The 27,489-nt window shown below is 45.9% G+C and overlaps 1 protein-coding gene across 4 annotated transcripts in view; it reads left to right on the forward strand.

Annotated features, from left to right (window-relative positions):
* LOC136004267 (serine/threonine-protein kinase H1-like) overlaps positions 1–24,727 on the forward strand; it is a 55,433-nt gene extending 30,706 nt beyond the window's left edge. For 3 of the 4 annotated variants that reach the window (XM_065660616.1, XM_065660615.1, XM_065660614.1), the window contains exon 4: positions 24,419–24,727. In XM_065660616.1, coding sequence (XP_065516688.1) covers positions 24,419–24,727 — 309 coding nt within the window. Of the gene's footprint in view, positions 1–3,331; positions 3,620–24,418 lie in introns of those variants that run through there. The other variant, XM_065660617.1, reaches the window with a different exon arrangement.
* Positions 24,728–27,489: the final 2,762 nt, after the last annotated feature.

Here is a 27,489-nt window from a genome sequence, read left to right on the forward strand (position 1 = left end):
AAGATGTCAGAAACGAGGCTGTTAAGTTCATCACACTAATCGAAATGGCGGGAGCTATAAGTCCTAGTTTATTTAGAACAAGAATGGGCAGAATACCTAACTGTGTGTTGTGATTTAAGCCCAGCTGGCAACTCAGAACCGTGCAGCCACTCGCTTACTCCCTCCCTTCTTCCTCCCCCTGCTCCCAGAGGGATGGTGAGGAGAATTCAAAGAATGTAACTCCCACGGGTTAAGAACAGTCCAGTAACTAAGGTGTAACACAAAACCACTACTGCTACCACCAATAATAATAATGATAAGGGAAATGATAATAAGGGGAGAGAATATAAAACTAAAAGGGGAAAAGATAAAGGAAGCAATAAACCCAAGTGATGCACAACTGCTCACCACCTGTCAACCGATACCCAGCCCAACCAGAGCAGCGATCTGGGCCTTCCAGTTAAATCCCCCCATTTTCTATACTGGGCATGATGTGCTGTGGCGTGGAATACCCCTTTGGCTAGTTTGGGTCAGGTGTCCTGTCTCTGCTTCCTCCCGGCCTCCCCTCATCCGTGGCACAGCATGAGGCTCTCAAAGTCCTTAGCCAGAATAAACATTACTTAACAACAATTAAAAACAATTGGTGTTATCAGCTCTGTTCCCAGGCTGGAAGTCAAAACACAACGCTGCACCAGCTGCGAAGGAGAAAAACTGACTGCCACTGCTAAACCCAGGACAGTATCCACCCCTTATTCCATACCATTCACATCATGCTCAGATCCCACATTTTCGATATGCCATCTCTCTTACATATATATACATCCACATACACACACAGACAGAGAGAAAAAAAAATGAAAATCATTTCTTAGTGCATGGACTAATCCCTGTAATGCTGTCGAGTCCATTCGTTCCATGATGTTAAGTTCCATCCCTTGTAACAGTCTTTCAGGGCAGGAAAGGCTGTGTGCAGTGTTGGATCATTGCCTGCTGATGCTGATCGTTCCTTCACTGCAGAACTTGTCTGGTTCTATCAAAGTTCATTCTCTGTTGGGATTATGGTTGGAGGGAAGTCAGGGCCAGTCGCTGGTGACCTGAAGACACCTAGTTGATGGGCTATAAAAGTATTACACAGCAGGGAACAGCATACAATTAAGTTCATTGGCTGTTTTCCCCTAAAATCAAATCACCTTGAGGTATACATCAGACTTCCCCATCTTCCTGCATTACCCAACAGGTATATCCAGGTCCCTGAGCAAAAGCAATCCCACGAGTGGGTTTGCCTTTACCTGAAGCAAGAATAACCCAGACTTTCTTCCCCAGCAAATTCTTTCTGTGCACCACAGGAACTTTGTCCTCCTCTACAATATGTAAAAGTTCTGACTGGGCTGGGCCAGCTCTGTTGGCAGATCCTCTGGTGTTGACCAACCAGGTGGCCTTTGGTAAGTGTTGTCGTGGTTGGGCCCCACGTTGGGTGCCAAAAAGAACTGCCGTGGATAAACCGATCCACACAACTCGTCCACTCACTCCCCCCCTTCTTGCCCTCCCCCTGCTCCTGGAGGAACGGAGAGGAAAATCAAAAAGAATGCAATTCCCACGGGTTGAGATAAGAACAGTTTAGTAACTAAGCTATAACACATATCACTACTGCTATCACCAATAATAATAATGCTAAAGGAAATAACAAGGGAAGAGAATACAACACCTCAGAACCAGCCAACAGATAACTCGCCCCACTCCCCACAGCCAACCACAGACTGATACGTCGTCCAACCCTGCAGTCCCAGCGCTTCCGAGTAACTCTCGGTTACCTCCCTGGGCATGACGTGCTGTGGTATGGAATACCTCTTTGGCTAGTTTAGGTCAGGTGTCCTGTCTCTGCTTCCTCCCAGCTTCCCCTCCACCCTGGCAGAGCATGAGGCTCAGAAAGTCCTTGGTCAGACCAAACATTTGAGCAGCAACTGAGAACATCAGCGTTATCAACACCTTTCCCAGGAGTATAATCGGAAAAAGTTGCTGGCAAAATTTAGAAAATGGTGGAAAACCGGTAGGGAATTTACTTTGTGAAGGAGGTTATATATGGAACAGAACGAAGAAAGACTGGGAAAGATGGGGAAATCCTATAGAAATAAATAACCAATTCAAAAACTGGACTAATGGAACTAACATACCAAATGGTTGGCCCATTCCAGATGGACACTATTGGATCTGTGGTAAAATAGCCTTTGCATTTTTACCCGAAAATTGGACAGGATCATGTATATTAGGAACGATCAGACCTAGTTTCTTTTTATTACCTATTAGCCGAGGAGAACGCTTAGGGGTCCAGTTATATACAGAAACTGATGAATTAAGAAAAAAGCGATATAAAAGACAGCTATAAATTGGTAACTGGAAAGATAATGAATGGCCACCTGAACAAATAATCTCTTATTATGACCCGGCAACTTGGGCCGAAGATGGGTCCTGGGGATACAGGACTCCTATATATATGTTGAATAGGATTAGAAGATTACAAGCTGTAGTAGAAATAGTAGTAAACAAAACAGGAGACGCATTAGGATTAATTGCAAAACAAAATACTAAAATGAGGACCGCTATATATCAAAATCGTTTAGCTCTTGATTATCTATTAGCTCAAGAAGGAGGAGTCTGTGGAAAATTTAATCTTAGTAACTGTTGTTTAGAAATAGATGATGAAGGTAAAGCTGTAAGCGAACTAATAAGAGAAATGAAGAAGGTAGCCCATGTTCCGGTGCAAACCTGGAATGGAGTCAATTTTGGAGGATTAGGATCTTGGGGACAATTTTTCAATGGAGATTGGATTACAAAAATAGGTATAGTAATATTAGGAATATTTGGAGGCTTATTGATAATCCCCTGTATAATTCCATGCTTTACCAAATTAATACATACAATTGTACAAAATATGCAATTCACAGCTGTACCATTAGACCCAGAGACTGCATATGACGGGAAAACTCATTCCTTAATGATATTAAAGACAGAGACAATACCAGTTTTGTCAGCAGCCCGAAAAGCAGTTATCAAATTAGAAAACAAAACACGAATCAATAAGTTGCAAAAAGACAAATGGGGGAATTGTGAGGGATATGGGTGTGATTCGTGTCAGTAACTTAGAAAACTATTGAATTAATTTTTGCATTAAACTATATTAACAGAGATAAACTTTAAACTAACCAACTAATACATGCTTACGCAAGATTGTAACCACAAGCACATTATGTCCAAACAAGGACATATAGATATGCTGAAACTAAGCCTTATGCTAACCGCAGATATCCGGTAATGTAAACAAGGCTTGTGCAAGCTTAGCACTTATTGTGTAAAGGTCACAGAACAGGAAGACTCGAGACCTTCGATCCAGCAATCTTCAAGGAGGCAGATCAAGACCCCCTAGCAACAGACTGGCGCAGACTCAGACCATACCATGAAAAGGACACATATACAGGATGTGAAAGGACACGTATACAGGATACAAAAGAATATAAAAGGACAGAATCTTTGAGAAGATTCGTGCTTCGTTGGTGGAGCGGAGACTCCTCGGCGCACCCAGCGCTGCTTGCTTATTGCCTCTCAATACTAATCAATTGTAAATAAAATTAATCAGACAAATTCACGCCTGTGGCAAATTTTTATAACAAGGAGAATTGAAAAGAATGCAACTCCCAGGGGTTGAGATAAGAACAGTGTAGTAACTAAGGTATTGATACGTGGATTGACTCCACAACTCGTTAAAGTTGTAAAGTAGGTATGCTTTATTCAGCGCTGAGGTGCATGGGGATAGCTCCTCCAAAGTATGCACATCCAGGGTCGTTTTTCCTTTACATTTATTCCCTTAAGGCATTAGATTACTGATACGCCTATACATATTTAGTATCTGTCCCCACTTCGTATTATAATGAGCTAGAAGGTCCTTTGCACCTGCGCAGTGCCCCCTCTGGTCATGGGCAGGGGTCTCAAGATGAAGTAAATAAGTCTTCCTCCTGTGGGCAGGGGTCTTCAAGATGAAGTAAATGAGTCTTCCTCTTCTTAAACTTTTCACCTTTTAATCTTCGCGCATGGCTTTAGGGCTTAGTCGGTGTCTCAGCCATAAATCATCAGCTTCTCCCCCTTATCAATAGACCCAGACATTCGCATTTCCTTGTCAATAGTTGCTTATCAGTAGAATCAGGCCTCTGTCTCCTCCCCTTATCAGTAGTCTGTGCCTTGTTCTGCTTAGTAAGCATGATAGGTGTTTACAACAGACAATACTTTTGTTTAAGCAAGGGATTCTTCTAACTCTCTTATACAATCCCCTGTATTGTTCTCTTGTACATTTTATTAACCCTGTATCTGTATAACACAAATCACTACTACTACCACCAATAATAATAATAATGATAAAGGAAATAACAAGAGGAAAGAATACAACACCTCAACACCAGCTGGCCAATAACTCGCCCCACTCCCCCCAGCCGAGCACCGACCGATACCTCGTCCAACCCTGCTGTCCCAGCCCTTCTGGGTAACTCTCTGTTACATCCTGGGCATGACGTGCTGTGGTATGGAATACCTCTTTGGTCAGTTTGGGTCAGGTGTCCTGTCTCTGCTTCCTCCCAGCCTCTCCTCCTCCCTGGCAGAGCATGAGGCTCAGAAAGTCTTTGGTTAATTGACTATAAAAGGGATGCGAGATGCGAAATAAAGGTCTTCAGGTTTCACCAGAGCTGGAGTCCGTCTGCGATATGCCACACCAAGTAGGAGAAACTACCTCCAAAATCATCAGGAGAAGGTCAGGGTGCTCAGAGTGATTGGGTCCTGAGGTTAATTGTTCCTTGGGTTATGCAAAATGGATTGCCCCAAACAGGGAGCATGGGGAGCAGGGCCAGCCCTTATGGATGTGTGAAGATGGTGCTTCTCCTGTGGGGATCTGCAGGCAGGGGCAGGCTGGAGCTCTTTGCCTCCTCCCGGCCATGGGGAAGGGGAAATTTTGGTGCTCGGATGGGATGGTGGAATGTGCTGAATACCCTTGGTGGTTTGCTTTAAGGATGGGTAGAGACACGGGAGATACATTTTAGGATGAGATTTTGCCAGAAGTGGACACAGAGATGATTCAATGCAAGAGGGAATGCTGGCTGGGATCCCTGCTTGGGGATTCCACAGGTGTCCCTGGGGTGAGCTGAGCACCCACCTTCAGCTAGGACTGGATGGAGCTGTTCCTCTGTGTCTCTTGGCTCTGGTACTGCCCCAGCCCCTCCAGTTTCTTCAGGTGGTAGAACCTGAAGCCCGTTTCAGAGCAGCTCCTTTCGCCAACTTCTCAGCCTTCTCTGCTTCTGGCTACTCCTCATCTGGGGATGAAGCCAGGGGTTAAGGAGCACAACAAAGCCTCTCCTGGCAGGGCAGGAAAGGCCCCTGAGGCCAGAGGCTGAAAGCTTTCATCAGGCTTCCAAGCACACCCAGATGTGGGAAGCTGGACAGCATTGCAGCAAGCGGGTCCTTCTGTGAGGGCCCCCCTGCAATGCCACCACCATGGGCTGGGATTGTTACGGTGGGTGTGCTGAGGAGCTGTCACCCAGCCCTCCAGCTCGGGCTGACCCCCAGGCGCAGCACACATCCCCATCACCCACCCAGTGCAGTGCTGGATTGTCTGAGGAGGGGCTGATGTCACCAGGAAGCCCCCAGCAGGGTTGAGGCTTCGGCAGTGAGTCAGCAGGAGGGATGGAGCAATGCTGGCTCTCGTATGAAGGAGAGTCAAACCGAGGTGAGGACTCTCCCAAAGGCATCATGTAGCTGCCACAGTGTCCTCCTTGGCACAGGGTCCAAAGCCATGCCAAAGACCTCTGGCGAGAGCAAAGGACTGAGAACCAGCAAAGTTATCACATTCCATCCCCAGCAACTGCCTTCATCATTTCCCCTTGCCCCATCCCTAGCACCTCCCTGCAGCCCATGGGGATGTCACACAGTGCCAAGCCAGGCTCTGCCCACGTGGGGACTGGGGGGCTTTGGAGAAGTCCGGTGGCTTTGAGGATGAGCCATGTGATGAACAGCACTGCCCTGGGCACAGTTATCACTGTCAGGAAGCAGAGCCAAGCTTAATTCTCCCTGACAGCACAAGGACCAGCCCTGGGACAGGGAAAAGGTCCATGGGGTGGTGAGGCAGAGGGCAGGGGAGCCCCCAAACTGTGCTTCAAGCAGTAGCCATCCCTCCTGATTTGGAGAAAACTCCAGGAACAAACTTGCCAACAAAGTTTTCAAGTTGACAAGCAGGTATTCTTTATTGGGAGACACGGGGGATAGCTCCTCCTAACATGTGTCTCCCTTGTTGCTACACAAGCCGTCCTTATATAGCCACTGGGCATACATACATATTCATGAGGCTACGTATGGATTACATAATTTTCCAGAAAGTTCCCTGCATGCGTACAAAATTGTGGTGGTGGTCTCTGAGGGTCGTTTACTTCATCCAACAATCTTCACTTCTGGCAGCCTTTGAAGCACACGCAGTAGATGCTCATACCAGTTTAATTGGTTTGTTAGCACCAGAGACATAATAATCTTCCTATCCTCCTACTTATCAGTTAGTTTAACTGTAGCCCGTCCTGGACACCTGCCATTCCCAGATACTCCTTATCCCTGTGTCCTGTTCTTTTAGACTGTTTTTCTTAAAACTATGTCAACTATAATGATTTATCTTGTACAAGAATTCTCAGTGTGTTCTCTAGTTGTACTCTATTTTTTTTCTATGTATCACGCACCTCAGTAATTTTCCATTGCTACTGTTACAAAGCCATCAAACTTAACATTACTTAAAACTGATTCTAAAGGTTTATATATGCCATTTTGTGATTTTGTGCCCCCCTTGTCTCAAATCCCCCCTTTTTCTGTCCTTTTGCAAATTCTTTTGCAACATTTTATATATTACCATTACCAGCGAAAGTCTTTTTGAAATAATTTCCCGTTACTACTTGGTGCTTAATTTCATTCCTTTTCCAGTCTTCATAATTTATCATAGATCATTTACAACACCAGAGGGAACATTATATCATACCACAAGTAATCAATATTAAAATAATTAACACCAATATTCCTGAAACCAGTTGCCTCAACCAGGAGAGATTAGGTAACCATGAAGTTAACTTTTTCCATATTTCTTCAAAACCCCAGGAGGTGTCATCCATGGCCATTTCATGAAATACCTTAGTTTGTTTCCAAATTTTCTCCAGATCTGTTTCAATTCTGCCACTTTGGTCTCTATAGGAACAGCAACTTTCATTGATTATGGAACAAACCCCTCCTTGTGATGCCAATAGCGTGTCTAGAGCCATTCAGTTTTGTAATACCACCTTAGATAGGCTAGTTATCTCTTATTGTTCTGCCTGTATTATATCAATGTTTTTACTTTCCATTTCCTCTATGGTTGCTGAGATATTTACAATTGCTTTCTCTAATTCACTTACTCCCAAAGATGGAATTAGCCCTCTTACAAAACTATGAAATGAAGTGTGCCATTCAATAGTAGTGTTAAACCCTCTCTTAATCCGTTTAGCAAAACTTCTAATCCAGGTCCCGGAAGGATACCTGTCGATAATAGTAAAATTGGGTATTACAGCACCTAAGGTGCATGCTGCCTTCCAGTTGTGGGGCAGAGTCTTATAAGCGTTTTCTCCACATAACCAATATCATCCTTTCCCTTTAGGAATGGGCCATCACCGAAATACAATACCATCTATATTAATAGTATTATTGCAATTTAAATGATGACCTACACCTGTGGCATTTGAACAAGCATGATCTCCTACCCTGGTTCCTGGCGTAATACATCTTTGTGCGCAGGTGTAATATTTATTACCTGGATTAGGATTAACTATTCCAAATTTTAACCTTTCCCTTGAATACAGATTGCTAGTGTTAGGAGTTGGAACTCCAATTAATGGGAGATCCAGGCTTTCTCCTGATTTAGGCAACTGTGCACACACCCAATAGTCACTATGATTAAAAACCTTAACATTCTGCACTAACTTCAGGTATAAGTTCTGGTCCCAAGCTTGTGCACCAGTTATCACATGGGTCCAAATTATGAGTGATGCAATTTTATACGTAAGCGTCCTGAAGGTTCGATCTGACAGGTCTTCTCTGGCTCTGGTGCTTTCTTTATTCTTGAGTGATGTATTCAAGCAGGTTGTTCCTTTATCTTCACTGCTGTAAAGGTGGTCAGTAATCTCTGGTACAGTTCGCTCCCCTTCTCCTGTAGAGGATCTCCTGAAAAATTCTTACCATAAACCCAGTCTCCAGATCTGAAAGGGTGAATCGGATAATCCAAACCTCTTGCTCTTGTCCCTACTATTCTCTTATTTATCTCCTCCAACTGTTTTCCCAGATTGATCAGAAACTGTCTGAGATAGCCTTCTCCCAATTCCTGAAGACTTTTTCCTTTAAACTGGGACTGATATGGTCTTCCATATAAAATTTCAAATGGGCTAACCTCTTCTTTCGACCGAGGTTTAGTTCGAATTCTCAATAGAGCCAGTGGTAAAGCTTAGTACCAATATAAATTCGATTCCTGACATATTTTACTAATCTGTTGTTTAATCAGATGGTTCATCTTTTCTACTTGCCCATTGGCCTGAGGCCTGTATGGAACATGTATTTGCCAATCAAATTCTAATTTTTTGCTAATTTCTTGTGAGAATTTTGCACTAAAGTGTGAACCTCGGTTGGAAGAAATTGCCGCTGGTACTCCAAAATGAGGTATTATCTCGTTAAATAATGTTTTAATCACTTGTCTTGCATTATTTATCCTACAAGGGAATGCTTCTGGCCAGCCTGAAAAAGTATCTGTTAACACCAACAAATATCGATAACCCCATTTTCTTGGTAATTCAGAAAACTCTATTTGCCAGTGCTGTCCAAGATAACTTCCTCTCACAATTGTCCCAATTTGATTTCTATTTTCAGTTTTAGGATTATTCTTAAGACATAGCTGACATTGTTTTGTCACTAATTGAACTACAGTATATAGATTTCTTCCTACAATTTGTTTAAGTATGTATACGGAGAGTTACTACCCCAATGAGTTTTGTTATGTTCCTCCTGAACTAACTTCCAGAGTTCGTTATAGGGGATTACAATTCGCCCATCAGGTGACTGAACCCCACCCTCTTTATTTTCCTGTCCTTTTAGATATTGAATCAACTTTCTATCCTCTTTTGAATACCTAGGTTTAGATTTCTCAATTGTTAGTTTGCCATCAGGGATTAAGAACATGATTTTAGATTGTTCAGCTGCTCGTTTGGCTTCAAAATCGGCCAAATTATTTCCAATTTCCTGATCAGAGTCACCTTGTTGTCCTTTACAGTACATAATAGCTACTTCAGGTAGCTGAACAGCTTCCAGTAGCCGTAGAATTTCTGTAGCATGTTTAATCTGTTTCCCTTGTGTGTTCAAAAGTCCTTGTTCTTTCCAGATAGCACCATGTGCATGGACCACACCAAATGCATATTTAGAATCAGTCCGAATATTTATCCTTTGATCTTTAGCCAGTTCCAGGGCTCTCGTTAACACTATTATTTCTGCCTTCTGGGCAGAGGTGTTTGCGGGTAAAGGTTTAGCTTCTATTACCTGTGAAGTGGTGGTAATGGCATATCCTGCCTTTCGTTCACCATTTTTCATGAAGCTACTACCATCAGGAAATCAAGAATCAGCATCTTCCAGAGGTTTTTCTTTCAGCTCTGGTGGGCTCGAATATACAGTCTCTACAGTGGCAAAGCAGTCGTGTGTTAGTAGTTCTGTCAATTGTTCCTGCAAAAAGGATGCTGGATTCACAACGTTAGTGACCACAATTTCTATATCATCCTGTTCCACAAGTGTGGCCTGCTATTTTAAAAAATGTGAAGGAGATAACCAGTGGGCTCCTTTCTGTTCCAGGACTGCTGATACCACATGGGACACTAGCACAGTAATCTTTTGTCCCAAGGTGAATTTGCGAGCCTCTTCAATATTCATGACAACTGCTGCAACAGCTCTTAGGCATCTGGGCCATCCTTTGCTCACTTCATCCACCTGTTTTGAAAAATACGTCACTGCTCTTCTGTATGGTCCTAGTTTCTGAGCAAGGACACCCAAAAGCTATTCCCTGTTTTTCATACAAATATAGCCAAAACGGTTTAGTCACATCCAGAAGTCCCAGAGCTGCAGTTCTCATTAGCTCTGTTTTTGAATTTCTAAAAGCCCCCTCTGCTGTATCAGTCCATTCTAAAGAGGGAGGGTTTCCTTTCAACAGTTCATATAGTAGTCTTACCAGAACACCATAATCATGGATCCAAAGTCTGCACCATGCAGTCATTCCCAGGAATGTCCGGAGCTCCTTGACAGTCGACGGTCATGGAGTCTGACAGATGTCTTTTATGTCTTCTTTTCTAGAACCTCCATGTTTTCTCTGTCCTCCTGTTATTTCATATCCTAGGTAGGTGTTGTGGTTTAAACCCAACCACACAGCCCATCCACTCACTCCCCCCCCTTCTTGCCCTCCCCCTGCTCCTGGAGGGACGGAGAGGAGAATCGAAAAGAATGCAACTCCCACGGGTAGAGATAAGAACAGTTTAGTAACTAAGGTATAACACAAATAACTGCTGCTACCACCAATAATAATGCTAAAGGAAATAACAAGGGAAGAGAATACAACACCTCAGCATCAGCCAACCAATAACTCGCCCCACTCCCCTCAGCCGAGCACCGACCGATACCTCGTCCAACCCTGCAGTCCCCAGCCCTTCTGGGTAACTCTCGGTTACATCCTGGGCATGAAGTACTGTGGTATGGAATACCTCTTTGGCTAGTTTAGGTCAGGTGTCCTGTCTCTGCTTCCTCCCGGCTTCCCCTCCTCCCTGGCAGAGCATGAGGCTCAGAAAGTCCTTGACCAGACCAAACATTTGAGCAGCATCTAAAAACTTTGGCGTTATCAACACTGTTCCCAGGCCAAAAATCAAAAACACAGTGTTGCACCAGCCACTAAGAAGGAGAAGAATTACTGCTACTGCTAAACCCAGGACAGTAGGAAACTCGGGTTTGGATTAGTTGGGCCTTTTGTTTGGATACCCGATAACCATTCAGTCCCAGAAAATTTAATAATTCCACCGTCCATTGGATGCATTCTTCTTTTGTTTCTGTAGCAATTAATAGGTCATCCACATATTGTAGCAGAGTCTCCATCTTAGTAGGTGGCTTCCATAATTCTAGTTCTCGTGCTAGCTGATTTCCAAAAATTGCTGGACTGTTTTAAACTCTTTAGGTAATACCATCCAAGTTAATTGAGTTTCCCTTCCTGTGTTAAGGATTTTCCCATTCAAAAGCAAATAATTTTGGCTTTCTTTGGCCAATGGTAAGCAAAAGAAAGTGTCCTTTAAATCCAGGATGGCAAACCATTTCTGATTATTATTCAATTTAGTCAATAAATTATACAAATTAGCTACTAGTGGATGAATATCCTCTGCAATTTTGTTGATTGCCCTGAGATCGTGAACCTATCTGCAACTTTTCCCATCATATTTCTTTACTGTCCAGATAGGAGTATTATATTCTAGTTCACATTCAATTAATAATCTATATTTTAAAATTTATCAATGATTTTTGATTCCCTTTGATCTTCTAATTTTAAGGGATATTGATTTATTCTAATTGGGCAGCCCCCCCCCCCCCGCCCCCCCCCTTTTTATTTCCACTTTAACAGGCAAAGCAATTTTTTGCCTTACCTGGAATTTCAGATGCCCATACTCCCAGATATACCTGGTTAAGGATTTCTTCTATTTCAGTGAGGTCCTTCTTTTTGCTTTTCTGTTGAATTTAAGATAAACTCAAAACTGCAATTAATTAATTTTTAATGCTTAATTCCATTTTGCCTTCTTTAAATGTTCCTTCTCGCCCTAATAAAGATTTTAGAGAATTTGGCATGCATAAAAATTTATGCATTCCTGTTTGTTTTCCCAGTTTGTACTTTAAGGGTTTCAGAAAGAATGCCTCTGGGGGAACGGGGTTGTTTGTTTTTTTTTGTTTTCTTTTTTCTCTTTTTCTTGGTCGCCAGTAGCTCCCACATCTGTAACAAATTCTTTTCTCTCTGATTTAACACCGAATAAGTTGCTCCTGTATCCACTAAAATTCCACTTTGTTTCCTCTAGTCCCTAGTTTTAATTAGTGGATCTGCTAGGGTAGGTTCCCCAGGTCCCTGTCAGTCTAGTTCCAATTCGGCCACCGGAGCCACCCCATGGCACTCCCCCTCAGGGTAGTCTCACTTCCAAGATACAAACTCCCCATAGCACCCATACCGATCCGGTTCCACAGAAGAAGAGCCCACTCCCCCACCTCCGCCAGGCATCCCTCCTCCCAGGTTCAAACACAGGACCCACACGAGCTCCTCCCCCCCTCCCCCCCCCCCCCCTCCGCTTCCCCCGGGGTTTTCCCGTTTTTTCCCTCACACTCTGCTCTGCAGGGGCTGCAGATGCCTGCCTCTGCAACAGCACTTCTATTTTAACCCCTTCTTAACTCTGAATGTGAATCTGCTGCTTGTTGCCAGTGGCAGCAATCTCTTCCTCCTTATCAATATCAGATAGGACAGGTGCAGAGGGTGCTCCTCTTGGAGGTACTTGTGATACATAATTTTCCAACCTATCTTCCTGATTACTATTTTTTAACTTTAAACATCTTTCCCCAATATCACAGGCTCAACAATATCTCTCCATCTTAACTTTCCATTTTTCCCTGTCCTTTTCCAAAGCCAAAATTAAGGGATCTGGCAGAGCTATATTAATTTTGCCTTCAGTCTGTTACTCCGGGTGGTTTCTTAAAGTGAAAAGCATATCTGCATACATTACTTCATCCCATTTTCCTTGCCCCCTCAAAACAACATTAATTGTAACAATGTATTATAGTTCAGAGTTCCATTTTTAGGTCATTTTTCATGATCTTCCAAAGTATACAAAGGCCACCATTGGTTACAATATTTTACGAATGTTTTCTTGTTTACCGAGCCCCCAGGGAGACCCTCACAATTCTTTCCAGTGTGCCAAAATGCACCCTAAAGGACTCTTTCTCATGATCTCTTCATTCTGCTGATTTCCCATTATCAATCTCTCACTCACACACTAGAAATCCCACAGATACACTCCACACAGTTACAATACATGAAACAGATACAGAGATTAAATTCTATCAACCAGACTACAATTAATAACACAGTTATAAGTCTGTCACCGATACCAAAATCACAAGACCAAAATCAGCAATGTAACAAGCCACAAAACAAATCGAATACCAATAAGATTCAAAACTGTTTCCACAAAACACCCCCTCTGTCTTGTAGGACCCACCCAAACCACAAGAAGCCCCCTGCTTCTGATACAGGGTTAATAAATGTACAGGGGATTGTATAAGAAAGTTAGAAGAATTCCTTGCTTAAACAAAAGTATTGCCTGTTATAAACACCTATCATGTTTACTAAACAGAACAAGGCACAAACTACTGATAAGGGGAGGAGATAGAGGCCTGGTTCTACTGATAAGCAACTATTGACAAAGAAATGCGAATGTCTGGGTCTATTGATAAGGGGGAGAAGCTGATGATTTATGGCTGAGATACCGACTAAGCCCTAAAGCCATGCGCGAAGATTAAAAGGTGATAAGTTTAAGAAGAGAAAGACTCATTTACTTCATCTTGAAGACCCCTGCCCACAGGAGGAAGACTCATTTACTTCATCTTGAGTGATCATCGCCATGACCAGAGTGGGGCACTGCGCAGGTGCAAAGGACCTTCTAGCTCATTATAATACGAAGCCGGGACAGATACTAAGTATGTATAGGCGTATGAGTAATCTAATGCATATGTATGCCTTAAGGGAATAAATGTAAAGGAAAAACGACCCTGGGTGTGCATACTTTGGAGGAACGATCCCCATGCACCTCAGCGCTGAATAAAGCATACCTACTTTACAACTTTAACGAGTTGTGGAGTCAATCCACATATCAATTTGGCGAGCCAGCCAGGAGGCCTCTGTTCGGCTGCAGGATCGGCTGAGGGGCAGACATCCTAGGCGCCCCAGGCTGCTTGCCTGGAGGAGCTCCGCTTCTCATCCGCTCACTGCGGGGACAGACAACCACCTGTGCCGGCTTCGGAGAAACGGTATGCTTGGAATTTAGGTACTTTGGGGGGCCTGTAAGGCGTACGCGTGGCCCGGGGCTGCTGGTAAGGCGTGCAGAGACGTCTAGCGGACAGCGGAGTTCCCCCTGGCAGGTAGGGCTTGCTAGCTGGGGGCTCGTCGACCGATAGGGCGGCCGCGAGCGATCCTGAAGGCGGATCGGGCGAGCCCGGGTTTTCACTGCATCCCAAGTTTTGGGAGCCAGGACGGACCTGCTAAGGGAAGCAGGTGAAGGGTAGGCGAACCCACCAGGTCTCCGCTGCATCCCAGGTTTTGGGAGCCAGGGCGGACCTGCTAATGACCGTGTAGGAAGCAGGAGAAGGGTAAGCGGAACCATAGCGTGAGTGTGTGGGATCCCATGTGTTTCTGTGTGACTGAGACGTAGCATAGCTACGAAGCGAGTGTGGAGTCCTAATCCGCGGTTCCGTGTCTCTGCGAGGGGAGCGGCCGGAGACGGACAAAGCATTTATGTTTTTCTGTCCTGTGTCTTGTCTGTGTATAACCATCAAGCAGCTCAGAAAGCGGGGGAAGGTCCGGCTACCCCTCCCGCAGTGGATAGCTTTACGAAATACAAGGGCAAGGGAATTCCCTATGTGCCTTGTGGGAGTGTAACTGTATGTGACGGGTGGCATTCCACGTGGATATTGTGGCTGTGTGCCCTGTGGGAGTATGTGCCTTGTGGGAGTGTAACTGCATGTGATGGGTGGCATTTCACGTGGATATTGTGGCAGTGCTTTTAGTGTGTATCCCACTTTTATAGCCACTCAGGGTAGTGGGGCAGATACTGCTGGGGGTGTCTTATGAAACTCTGGTGGGTTCTCAGAATGGCTCAGAAAGTCCTTGGCCAGACCAAACATTTGAGCAGCAACTAAAAACATCAGCGTTATCAGCTCTCTTCCCAGGCCAAAAAATGAAAACATAGCACTGCACTAGCTACTAAGAAGGAGAAAATTGACTGCTGCTGCTGAACCCAGGACAAGTGTGTATCCCAATGCTTGAAAGTTCCCCCACCCATTGCTCTCAGTGTGGTTTTTAGAAGCCCATTGTACTGTTTGATTTTCCTAGAGGCTGGTTCATGGTAGGGGATGTGATATACCCACTCAATGCCATGCTCTTTGGCCCAAGTGTCTATAAGGTTGTTCTGGAAATGAGTCCCATTATCTAACTCAGTTCTCTCTAGGGTGCCGTGTCGCCACAAAATCTGTTTCTCAAGGCCTAGGATAGTGTTCCGGGCAGTGGCGTGGGGCACAGTGTATGTTTTCAGCCATCCGGTGGTTGCTTCCACCATGGTAAGCACATGGCGCTTGCCTTGGCAGGTTGGTGGGAGTGTGATATAGTCAATCTGCCAGGCCTCCCCATATTTATACTTCAGTCATCATCCTCCATACCAAAGGGGCTTTAACCGCTTGGCTTGTTTAATTGCAGCACGTTTCACACTCATGAATAACCTGGGCAATAGTGTCCATTGTTAAGTCCACCCCTCAGTCATGGGCCGATCTATATGTTGCATCTCTGTCTTGATGGCCTGAAGTGTCATGGGCCCACCGGGCCAAAAATAATTCACCTTTATGTTGCCAATCTAAGAAGTCCATCTGAGCCACTTAAGTCTTAGCAGCTTGATCCACTTATTGGTTGTTCTGGTGTTCCTCAGTGGCCCGACTCTTGGGTACATGTGCATCTACATGGCATACCTTCACCACCAGTTTCTGCACCTGGGCAGCGATATCTTGCCACAGTGCAGCAGCCCAGGTGGGTTTACCTCTTCGTTGCTAGTTGCTTTGCTTCCATTGCTGCAACCACCCCCACAGGGCATTTGCCACCATCCATGAGTCAGTACAAAGTACTGGCCACTTTTCTCGTTCGGCAATGTCTAGGGCCAGCTGGATCGCTTTCACCTCAGCAAATTGACTCGATTCGCCCTCTTCTTCAGCAGTTTCTGCAACTTGTCGTCGAGGACTCCATACAGCTGCCTTCCATCTCTGATGCTTTCCAAGAATAGGGCAGGACCCATCAGTAGACAAGGCATACTGTTTTTCACTTTCTGACAGTTTTTTATATGGTGGAGTCTCTTCTTTTCTTTTTCTGTTGCTTACAGTGGTAACTGATACTGGTACGAATTGGTCCTCTGGTTTAGCTGCAGTCATTATCACTGTGGTTTGAGTAGCAACTGTACTTGTCGCTGGGGGTGGTGTAGCTGCTGTGCTTGGAGATGGAGTAGCTTTGTTGACTGTTGCTTTGCCCTCAGATGCAGGGGCATTTTTTTCCTTTTGTAGGTGCTGGATAGTGTTGAACAAGGCCCTGTACGCATAGGCCAAGCCCCAGCACGTTGCCATGATTTGTCCGTCTCTGGTATGGCCAGAGTGACCACACATCTCATTTAAGTGTTTTACTAATTTTTCCAGATTTTACACTTGTTCGGTGGTGAAATTCCAAAGTACTGGAGGAACCCACTGCCCTAGATACTTGCCCATACTATCCCACACACCCTGCCACTCATGGCTGTCCAGCCTCGGGGAAAATCTCTTGGTCCTCCTATATCGTCGTTTAACCCCAGACAAGGCCCAAAACTGACTCTGCTTAACTCTTGAAATCAGACGAGATGGTCGTGGGCAAAACACAGTCTGTATGCATGCCAACATGGTGATCCCCATCACAGTCAGCAAACAGGTCTTAACAGTATTAAAAGGCCATTCAAGAACTTCGAAACTCTCAAATGATGCTGTAAATGGTCTGAGAGGGGGGCTGGGAGGGTAAAAGAATGTCTCCTTCCCAGGTTGACCACCCGAGAAGGAGAAAAATGATGTGTAATTGCTAAGCACTTTTATTATATACCTCCCAAAGTATAAATGTGGTGACCACACTGGGAACATAAGCCAGACCAGTTTCATGATCAATGATTCTATTGTATTACAAGTCATTACCATAAAGTACAATGAGACAAGAACCTTAGCCCAAGCCCCACACTTGAAAAACACTACCACAGCAAATACCGGCTCTAAGTAAGGTACCATATACTGAACCTGTGAGATCAAAAGGAACAACTTTGAGAGCCAATAAATCAGCATTGTGACGAGTGACTATTAATCTAAAAGAATGACTGCTTATCACAAAATACGATTAGACACGCTCCAGTCAGATCTGTCGTTATCTCAACCCCTCGATGCCCCACGTTGGGCGCCCAAAAGAACTGTCGTGTTTTAAACTGATCCACACAGCTCATCCACTCACTCCCCCCCCTTCTTCCTCTTTCTTTCCTTCCCCTCCGCCCCACCCTTCCCCGCTCCCAGAGGGATGGGGAGGAGAATCGAGAGATTGTAACTCCCACGGATTGAGATAAGAACAGCCCAGTAACTAAGTTATAACACAAATCACCACTGCTACCACCAATGATAATAATGTTAAGAGAAAATAACAAGGGAAGAGAATACGATGCCACTCACCGAATGAGTCCGACCCCCCCTGAAGAGAGCCCGTGCCCTTCCGGGTAACTCCCAGTTACCTCCCTGGGCATGACGTGCTGTGGTATGGAATACCTCTTTGGCTAGCTTGGGTCAGGTGTCCTGTCTCTGCTTCCTCCCATCCTCCCCTCATCCCTGGCAGAGCATGAGACTCTCAAAGTCCTTAGCCAGAATAAACATTACTTAGCAACAATTAAAAACAATCGGTGTTATCAGCTCTGTTCCCAGGCTGAAAGTCAAAACAATGCTGCACCAGCTGCAAAGGAGAAAAACTGACTGCCACTGCTAAACCCAGTACAAGTGTGATCATTTTGAGGATGGATGTGTAGCTCAGACATGAAAAAAGGTTTCTCATTATAGCTGGGATGTACTGTTATATCAGATGCTGATAGGAGTGCTTGAGTTCAAGTTTCTTATGTCTTTCCACTTAGTCCTTTTTTTGGTTTTTTTTTTTATGTGCTTTTAGCCTTACAAGCTTCAGGAATTGGTGGTTGCATTCTTAAGTTGCCATTTTGTTCAGGAGGCTGATATTGCAAAAATAAGGAAAACTAGCTTGGCTCTAGGATGGGAATGTAAAACCATTTTATGGCATGCTCCTCTCCCAAAATTCATGGGAGTTCCTGTACTTCCAATGTTTGGCATGGGGCTTTGCAAGGATGGATCTGACACTGGAGGTATCTAGCTACTTCCTGAAACTGTTCCATGGTCTCTGAAAAAATTCCTGGTTGGAAATGAGCTGTAGCCCTGGATAGCCTTGCTTTGGAAGCCTGTGTGTGCTGAATGTGCACCAGACGCATGGAGCTCCTCAACAGGCAGTATGGGTAAATCCAATATGTTAGTGTGATAGCTGTTGTTGACAGAGATAGTGAATTACCCACATCTGCAGGCAAAGGAGAGGGCAGAGGAGGTCACGGAGATGCTGTGAGGGCTGGAGCAGCTCTGCTCTGGAGCCAGGCTGTGAGAGCTGGGCTGGTTCAGCCTGGAGAAGAGAAGGCTCCAGGGAGACCTTAGAGCAGTTTCAGTGCCTAAAGGGGCTACAAGAAACTTGGAAAGGGGCTTTTGACAAGGGCCTGTAGGGACAGGACAAGGAGGAATGGCTTTAACCTGCCAGAGGGGAGACTGAGATGAGCTCTTAGGCAGAAGTTCTTCCCTGTGAGGGTGGTGAAGCTCTGGCAGAGGTTGCCCAGGGAACCTGTGGCTGCCCCATCCCTGGAAGTGTTCAAGATTGAGATGGTTTTGGCTGTTAGGCTGATAGAAGGTGTTGGCATAGTGGTTTGCAAATATGCAGAAGTCTGCTTCCAAGAGGAAGAGGCATAATCACTTTTCCAGATGATGTCAAACAAGAGTCTTAAATTGCACCTGGAAAGATTCATGTTAGACCTTTTCCAACACTAGTGGCTCCTGCTCCTAAAAAAAGATTTACCCAGAGGATTGCTGAAGCTGTCTTGAAGACAAGTTAGGCAGTTGTCTGTCGGGAATGATGCACCTATGGTGAATCCTTTGGGACTCTAGGATAGATTGGATGATCCCTGGATGTCCATCGCAGCCCTGTTTTTACCCTGGTTTCCTAAGGAAGCAAAGTTTATGGAAATGTGCTATCATTCTCCCACAATTAACTATTTAACTTCTAAGCCCAATTTGAGCAATGTGGAGAATTCAAAGGCCTGAAGTTTCTGGGAATTTTCTAAGTCTGTGGCTCGATCTCTCTAGGAGAGAGAACTAAATTCCCATCCTTGCTGCAGGAAAGGTAATTAAATAGCAGTCCAAATTTATCCAGGGAGCTGATGAGCAAGTGTTTGTTTCTGAACCATTCGTGGCACACTTGACCTTATTAAGGCTGTGTGGTGGAGCCTGGGCAGTGCTGTGTGTGGGCAGGAGGGATGTACTGCTGCCATGGAGATGGTGGTACTGGCCAGATGCAGGGAGAAGCAGCACTGGAATCATAGAAACCTGGTTACAAGAGACCTCTGGAGGTCTCTAATCCCATTCAGCTTGAGATAGGACTGTTACCAATACTAGATCATGCTGGCTGTGACTGTCTTCCTGGGTTTTGAAAGGTTTCAAGGATGGAGATCCCCACCTCCCTGGTGACCTTCTTGGGGGATGGTACTTTTCCTGGTATTTCCTAGTATGAATCTTCCAAGGTGCAGCTTCTCCCTGTTGCCCCTTGTATTATTTTGACCTGCTGTGTGGTTCTAATCACAGTCATAGAATGGTTTGGGTTGGAAAGGACCTTAAAGCTCATCCAGTTCCAACCCCCTGCCATGGGCAGGGACACCTTCCACAAGAGCAGGTTGCTCCAAGCCCCGTCCAACCTGGCCCTGAACACTGCCAGGGATGGGGCAGCCACAGCTTCTCTGGGCAACCTGTGCCAGCGCCTCACCATCCTCACAGGGAAGAATAACTACTTCCAAATAAACGCATTCTGCTGTTAGAGTGCCCTTAGACTTTGTCAAACTGAACAAGCCTATCTCCTTCCACCCCTTCGTGAAGGCCATGTGCCATCCCTGGCCATTTTGGCAGCCCTCACCTGGGTCTTCTCCACAGCCTTCTTGAACTTGGGGATTGCTAAACTTGAGAGCAGATAGTATGATTCCACATAACAAACTGAAAACTTGTGATCATCTTTTTGAAAAACAGCAAGCACCACCAACCCACCCACCCCTCAAAGAAAAGGCACAGAAAAACAATGTAGGAAAGAACAGGGTAGGATATAACATGGAAAAAAATCACATTGTTATAAGATCATAGCTGTGGACTTAGGTATGTGTAAACTAGGGATGTTTGAGTTGTCATTGCTGCTTTAATTTTTCCTTCTTGTGTATGCAGTTGGGTATGGTTTCAGTGACATACTCTGTTGTTCAGCTGGATCTCTGTCTCCTTCACTGAATAGTTTTGGATGCTGAAAAGAGACTGAGAAGGTAATAGGGAGAAGCATGGTGGAATGGGTTACAGAACAGTTGTCCTACACACCATCTCTCCTGCCCTGAAAGACTGTTACAAGAGATGGAGGCTGATATCATGGATTTAATGAGTTCCACAAACTTTATAGGGATGGTCCATGGACTAAGGAATGATATCTCTGTGTGTGTGTGCATATATATATATATATATGAGAGACAAAAAGTGATGGTATACTGAAAAATGTGGGATCTGAGCATGACGTGAATGGTATGGAATAGGGTGTGGATAATGTCCTGGGTTCAACTGTATCAGTCATTTTTCTCCTTAGTAGCTGGTGCAATGCTGTGTTTTTGACTTTAGTCTGAGAACAGTGCTGATAACACACCGATGTTTTTAGTTGTTGCTAATGCTCACCCCGATCTAGGACTTTTCTGTCTCATGCTCTGCCAGTGAGTAGGAGCACAAGAAGCCAGGAGGAAGCAGGAGGGCTTGGTGTTTAATATCTTCATTGATAATCTGGATGAGGGGGTTGAGTGTACCCTCAGTAAACACCAAGTTGGGTGGGAGTATTGATCTACTGGAGGGTAGTAAGGCTCTGCAGAGGGATCTGGAGAGGCTGGATCAATGGGCTGTAGCCAATGGTATGAGGTTCAACAAAGTAAAGTACCAGGTCCTGCATTTGGGCCACAACAACCCCATGCTTGGGGGAACAACTACAGGCTTGGGGAGGAGTGGCTGGAAAGCTGCTCGTGGAAAAGGACCTGGGGGTGCCGATTGATGTTGCTGAACGTGAGCTTGTGCCCAGGCTGCCAAAAAGGCCAACAGCATTCTGGCCTGTATCAGCACCAGTGTGGCAGCAGGACCAGGGCAGTGATTGTCCCCCTGTACTGGGCACTGGTGAGGCTGTGCCTTGAATCCTGTGTCCAGTTCTGGGCCCTTCCCTACAAGAGAGATATTGAGATGCTGGAGCAGGGCCAGAGAAGGGCAACAGAGCTGGTGCAGGGCCTGGAGCACAAGTGCGATAAGGAACGGCTGAGGGACCTGGGGGGAGTTTAGTCTGGAGAAGAGAAGGCTCAGGGTGGACCTTATTGCTCTCCACAACTACCTGACAGGAAGTTGTAGTGAGGTGGGGTTGGTCTCTTCTCCCAAGTGACAAGGGACAGGACAAGAGGAAATGGCCTCAAGTTGCACCAGGGGAGGTTTAGATGGAGATTAGGAACAATTCCTTCCCTGAAAATGGTGTTCAGGCATTGGAACAGGCTGCCCAGGGCAGTGGTGGAGTCACCATCCCTGGAAGTGTTCACACACCATGTAGACGAGGCCCTCGGTGACATGGTTTAGTGGTGGCCTTGGTAGTGCTGGGGTAGGGGTTGGACTTGATGATCTTAAAGGTCTTTTCCAACCTAGTTGTTTCTATGATCCAGTTCCAACTTTCTGCCACAGGGGGTTGGAACTCCCACTAGACCAGGTTGCTTGAGTTCATCTTCTCTGGCCATGCCACTGACTGCCTGTGGCCTGGGAGCAGGGCTGAAACTCTTGGAGCATCCTGCCTTTCATTATAAAATCTTCCTGTGGATACAGCAGCTCTCTTGCTGGTGCCTAAGTCTCTTGAGAGAAAAAATTGCTTTTGGTAGCAATAGATGGCCCTCAAAAAAATCAGGACATACTTTTTTTATACCTTTTGCACAAGGAAAGGGCATTATATCTGACTGTACATTTGGTGGACTCCCAATTTTAAACTAGCTGGGTTTCTCCTTGCCAAATGAAGAGTGAAAGACAGAGTAGCAGTCTTCCTTTTATAACTACATATGCTGTTTGCACTCATGTGTTTGGACATGACCTTAATTATTGTATTGGAATCTTCACTTCATTGCATGGATCTGCTAGGCTTTTTAATGTTGCTTGGGATGTGGCCTCCATTTACTTGAAAAATTCAGTATTGGAGGTTTCAGGATGGGCAAGACCCCCACAACAGTCAGTGACTGCAGAAACCTGCTCCAGCCTGAGTCCAATCATCACTTAGGTTTTCATGCTAGCCATACTGCCTCCTCCACTCTTACAGTGGACTTTGCCATCATTTTCTTCCTAGCTTTGTCCACAGTCCAACCTTCACTTCATGCTAAAGGCAATGTTCTCACTTCAGGATTGATGCAGAGGTCAGTGACCCATCCTCTAAGCATTCAAGTAGTAATGGCTTCATTGGATACAAAGCAGTTGGATCGAGGAGGGTCTTCATGGGATACAGCTACTGCTCTTTTTTTTTTTTTTATTTTGGAAGATGACATGAGAAGATGAGGTGAGAGCAGGATGTAGGTCTGGGAGCCCTTGTGTGTCCATGGTGCAACAACTGGAGCAAGCATGCATGTGTGAGCAAGTGTGTGAACAGTGTGTGACTGCTGGAGAAGATGGAACCAGATGAGGGGGGTTTAATATTTTAATATTAGTATGAGGGCTGTTTAATATTTTCATCAATGACCTGGATGAGGGAACTGAGTGCACCCTCAGCAAGTTTGCTGATGACACAAAACTGGGAGGAGTGGCTGACACACCAGAGGACTGTGCTGCCATTCAGCGAGACCTGGACAGGCTGGAGAGTTGGGCGGGGAGAAACTTGATGAAATTTAACAAGGGCAAGTGTAGAGTCTTGCATCTGGGGAAGAACAACCCCATGTACCAGTACAGGTTGGGGGTTGACCTGCTGGAAAGTAGTGAAGGGGAAAGGGACCTGGGGGTCCTGGTGGATAGGAGGATGACCATGAGCCAGCAATGTGCTCTTGTGGCCAAGAAGGCAAATGGCATCTTAGGGTGCATTAGAAAGGGAGTGGTTAGTAGGTCAAGAGAGGTTCTCCTCCCCCTCTACTCAGCCTTGGTGAGGCCGCATCTGGAATATTGCGTCCAGTTCTGGGCCCCTCTGTTCAGGAAGGACAGGGAATTGCTTGAAGGAGTCCAGCGCAGAGCCACAAAGATGATTAAGGGAGTGGAACATCTCCCTTATGAGGAGAGGCTGAGGGAGCTGGGTCTCTTTAGCTTGGAGAAGAGGAGACTGAGGGGTGACCTCATCAATGTTTACAAATATGTAAAGGGTAGGTGTCAGGATGATGGAGCTAGGCTTTTTTCAGTGATATCCAGTGATAGGACAAGGGGCAATGGGTGTAAACTGGAGCATAGGAAGTTCCACGTTAACATCAGGAAGAACTTCTTTACTGTAAGAGTGACAGAGCACTGGAACAGGTTGCCCAGGGGGGTTGTGGAGTCTCCTACACTGGAGATATTCAAGGCCCACCTGGACAAGTTCCTGTGTGATGTACTGTAGGTTACCCTGCTCTTGCAGGGGGGTTGGACTAGATGATCTTTTTAGGTCCCTTCCAACCCTTGGGATTCTGTGATTCTGTGATTCTGTGAAAGGACCTGGAAACTGGGGATGTCCGAATGTGTGTGTGTCTCTAAGGGCAAGGGTGAGACCACATGAGGATCTGGTGACCAGAGGGACCAGGGAAGTCCCAGCCAGCTGCTGGAGAGATGGTTGAGTCTGAGGTTGATGGAGACTGCTTGTGTGTGTGCGCACACATGTATATAGGTGTCTGTAGGCTTGAGGCACCTGGGAAGACCCCTGAGATCCAGGGTCAGCTGAGTGCCCAAACCCAGCTGCTGGAGGGATCCACACTCCATGCATGTGTAGAGGCTGACTCAGCTTCTCCCCCAACAGTCTCTTGAAGTAGTTTTGTCTCATTCTCCTTGGGCAGGTAATGTTGGTCACAACTTAGAAGATTTGAGGACGAAAGAGAGAACAGAAACAGCAGAATGCCCCAAAGTGCCTTTTGGGCATGGGAGGAATTAATTAATCAGCAAAGCTGTGCTGGGATATTTCATTCTAATCATCTCTTTTGTGTTTCAGCCCTGGCCCAGTGTTTCCAACCTGGCCAAGGATTTCATTGATCGTCTACTTGCGGTGGACCCCAGTGACAGGATGACAGCCCTTCAGGCCCTGAAGCACCCATGGGTGGTCAGCATGGCAGCCTCTTCCTCCATGAAGAACCTACACCGTTCCATCTCACAGAACCTTCTCAAGAGGGCGTCTTCCTGCTGCCAGAGCACCAAGTCCGCCCAGTCCAACCGCTCCACCAAATCCAACAAATCACGGCGGGTTCTGGAATGGGAGCTACGCGAGCTCAACTTGCGCTACCAGCAGCAGTACGCTGGCTGAGCACTGGGCTGGGACCTGCCAGGCGTCTTCACAGATGTCTTCTCTGTGGTGTAGGTGTGCACACACTCAGTGAGGAACATCCAGGTTCCTTCCTCCCTCCAGGTGTACCCCATCCATGAGGCGGTGTCCTCACCATGAAGGACCTTGTGGTGGCCATCACACCCTGCAAGCTGTGCCATGGGGGTCTTGTGCCAGAAATGGGGGAGCCCTTGTGGGCTCAGAGCACAGTTCAGAGCTTCAAGTAATACCCAAATTAAGGAGCCATGTGGGGAAAAGAGCTCTTTCCGTATCCCAGGAGCTTGGTTATTCATAGTTATTTATTAATTCCAGAGCATTAAGTTTCTCTCACTTGCATATGAAAAAAGAAGGAATCCCTTTTAAGTGGACGCACACGCACATATGTGTGTGCAGAGACACATGTGAGTGTGTACCTGGGTTTGAAAATGATACATAAACAGAGTTGGAGCAGGTTTAGTCAAATCTGTGGTGCCTTGGCAGTGAGGCTGGTATGAATCACAGCATCAGAAGTAGGATAACTCTGACTCACTGGTGTGCTGCTCACCAGCTCCTTGATGAAGCAATGCCAGACACCAGTTTTCCAGGATGGCTGGGAAGCTGTGAGGTTTCCCCAGGGGCTGCAATCTGCCTCACAGCATCGAGGGATTACTGGAGCTGCACCAGAGCTGCTGTGCAATTTAGGAACCAGGCTGGAGTGCTGTGAGCTCAGAGCTGGAGTCTGGTTCCTTTGATCTGGACTGGGTGGGTGCTTCTGGTGGAAGGGTGGGAAGATGGTCATTGTCCTGCAGGAACTTCATGGTATACAGAGGGATATCTTTGGCAAGGCAGGTTTTTGGGGGTGTCCTGGGTTCAGCAGTAGCAGTCATTTTTCTCCTTCTTAGTAGCTGGTGTAGTGTTGTGTTTTTTACTTCAGTTTCAGAACAGTGCTGATAACACACCAATGTTTTAGTTGTTGCTAAGTAATGTTTACTCTGACCAAGGACTTCTTGAGTCTCATGCTCTGCCAGGGAGGAGGGGAAGCTGGGACGAAGCAGAGACAGAACACCTGACCCAAACCAGCCCAAGGGGTATTCCATACCACAGCACATCATGCCCAGTATAGAAACAGGGGTTACCCGGAAGGCCCAGATGGCTGCTCGGGTTGGGTTGGGTATTGGTTGGCAAGTGGTGAGCAGTTGTATTCTCTTCCCTTGTTATTTTCCCTTTTCATTATTATTATTATTGGTGGTAGCAGTAGTGGTTTTGTATTGTACCTTAGTTACTGGACTGTTCTTATCTCAACCTGTGGGAGTTACATTCTTTCCATTCTCCTCTCCATCCCTCTGGGAGGGGGGGGGGAAGAAAGGGGGGAGTAAGCAAGCAGCTGTGTGGTTCTGAGTTACTGGCTGGGCTTAAACCACAACAGGGGGGTTCCTTGCTGTCCCCCTTGAATTATCCTTCCCCCATTTGCAGCAAGACCAGCGCCTACCAGGCAGGGTTTGTTCTTGCCGTGACCTGGCCCTATAATGCATTTTTTTCCCTTCAGACCAGCATTACCAACTGTGTCACTTCACCAAAGCTTTGGTGGTTCCAGGTCTTGCTCACTGTCTGTAGGTTTTACAGGGCTTCTCTGCTTTGTGTGCCTGCTTTGCCCTGGTACTGCCACCCCTGCTCTGGGACAGTGAAGTGGTGGTGGGAGCTGTTGGGATGGCCACAGATGGCTCCATAGCATCAAGGTAGGGACTTGAGTAGTGGAAGCCCAATCCTGGAATGTCAGCAGTGACAGTACCCTGGAGACATTGCACAAGCACCTTAGAGCTGCTAGAGGTGACTTAAATTCAACAGGAAAAAGCTGCCTTTCAGGTTTCCTTGTGCTGGATGGGGCCTCTTGTGAAGGACCTCTCAGGGGAGGTGGGAACTTTAGAGCTGAGCTTTGTGCAAGCCTGCTGAGATACCTTCCTAATCAGTTAGAGCAGCAAAACAGGGCTGATGGCACAGTGTCAGGGTGGATTTGGAGTCTTGTGGTAGCAGAGACAAGACCTGCAGTGAAAGGGAATGTTGGGTATGGAAGCTTTTCATATGAAGCCCTACAGTTTGCTTCATTCTGTGCACTTGGGAAGTGCTTGCTTGGCTCTGGGCTGGAAATGCAGGCTATGCAAGCTCAAAGGCTGGTGAGCATGGCCTTTCCACCCAAGATTGATGTCTGTGCCTTTTACTGTCAGCAAGGTTTTAAGTGGTCAGTCACATCTCCAGGGAGCTCCAACTGTACTAGCCACAGTCTCTCTTGGTCAGGAAACAGCAAAGCAGTGTGGCTTCAGTGGGAAAAGACTGAGTTTTTTTGTGCTAAGGGGGGAAAAAAAAGGGAATTTATAGGGATGTGCTTCCTGCCCCAAAGCTGGGATGGGCTATAACCACTGTGAGCACAGCCTGGTGTGCCCAGGCATGTGATGAAAAATACAGCAGAGGACACCTGAGGACAGGAGCTGTGTGTAGCAGGGGTGAATTCCAAATCCTGTGTGTGGTTTTGCATATTATTCTGAGAACTCTGCATCCTTTGCAGGCTGCCCTTTCTCTGAGTAGCCATCCTACACATCGTCTTTCTGCTATCAGCATTAGCAGATACCACGGAATTACCAAAAATTGGTGGTTTTCAGCTCTGTGGATTGGAAAAAAAAAAAGTTTCTTCAGCTTCTTTTACCTTCTCATGTAGTTTTCCCTGGTTCATTACCATGAGCTATAAGCTGGATGTGATTTCTGATGTCTGA

The sequence above is a fragment of the Lathamus discolor genome, chromosome W (genome assembly GCF_037157495.1).
Source record: "Lathamus discolor isolate bLatDis1 chromosome W, bLatDis1.hap1, whole genome shotgun sequence".
Taxonomy (NCBI): Eukaryota; Metazoa; Chordata; class Aves; order Psittaciformes; family Psittacidae; genus Lathamus; species Lathamus discolor.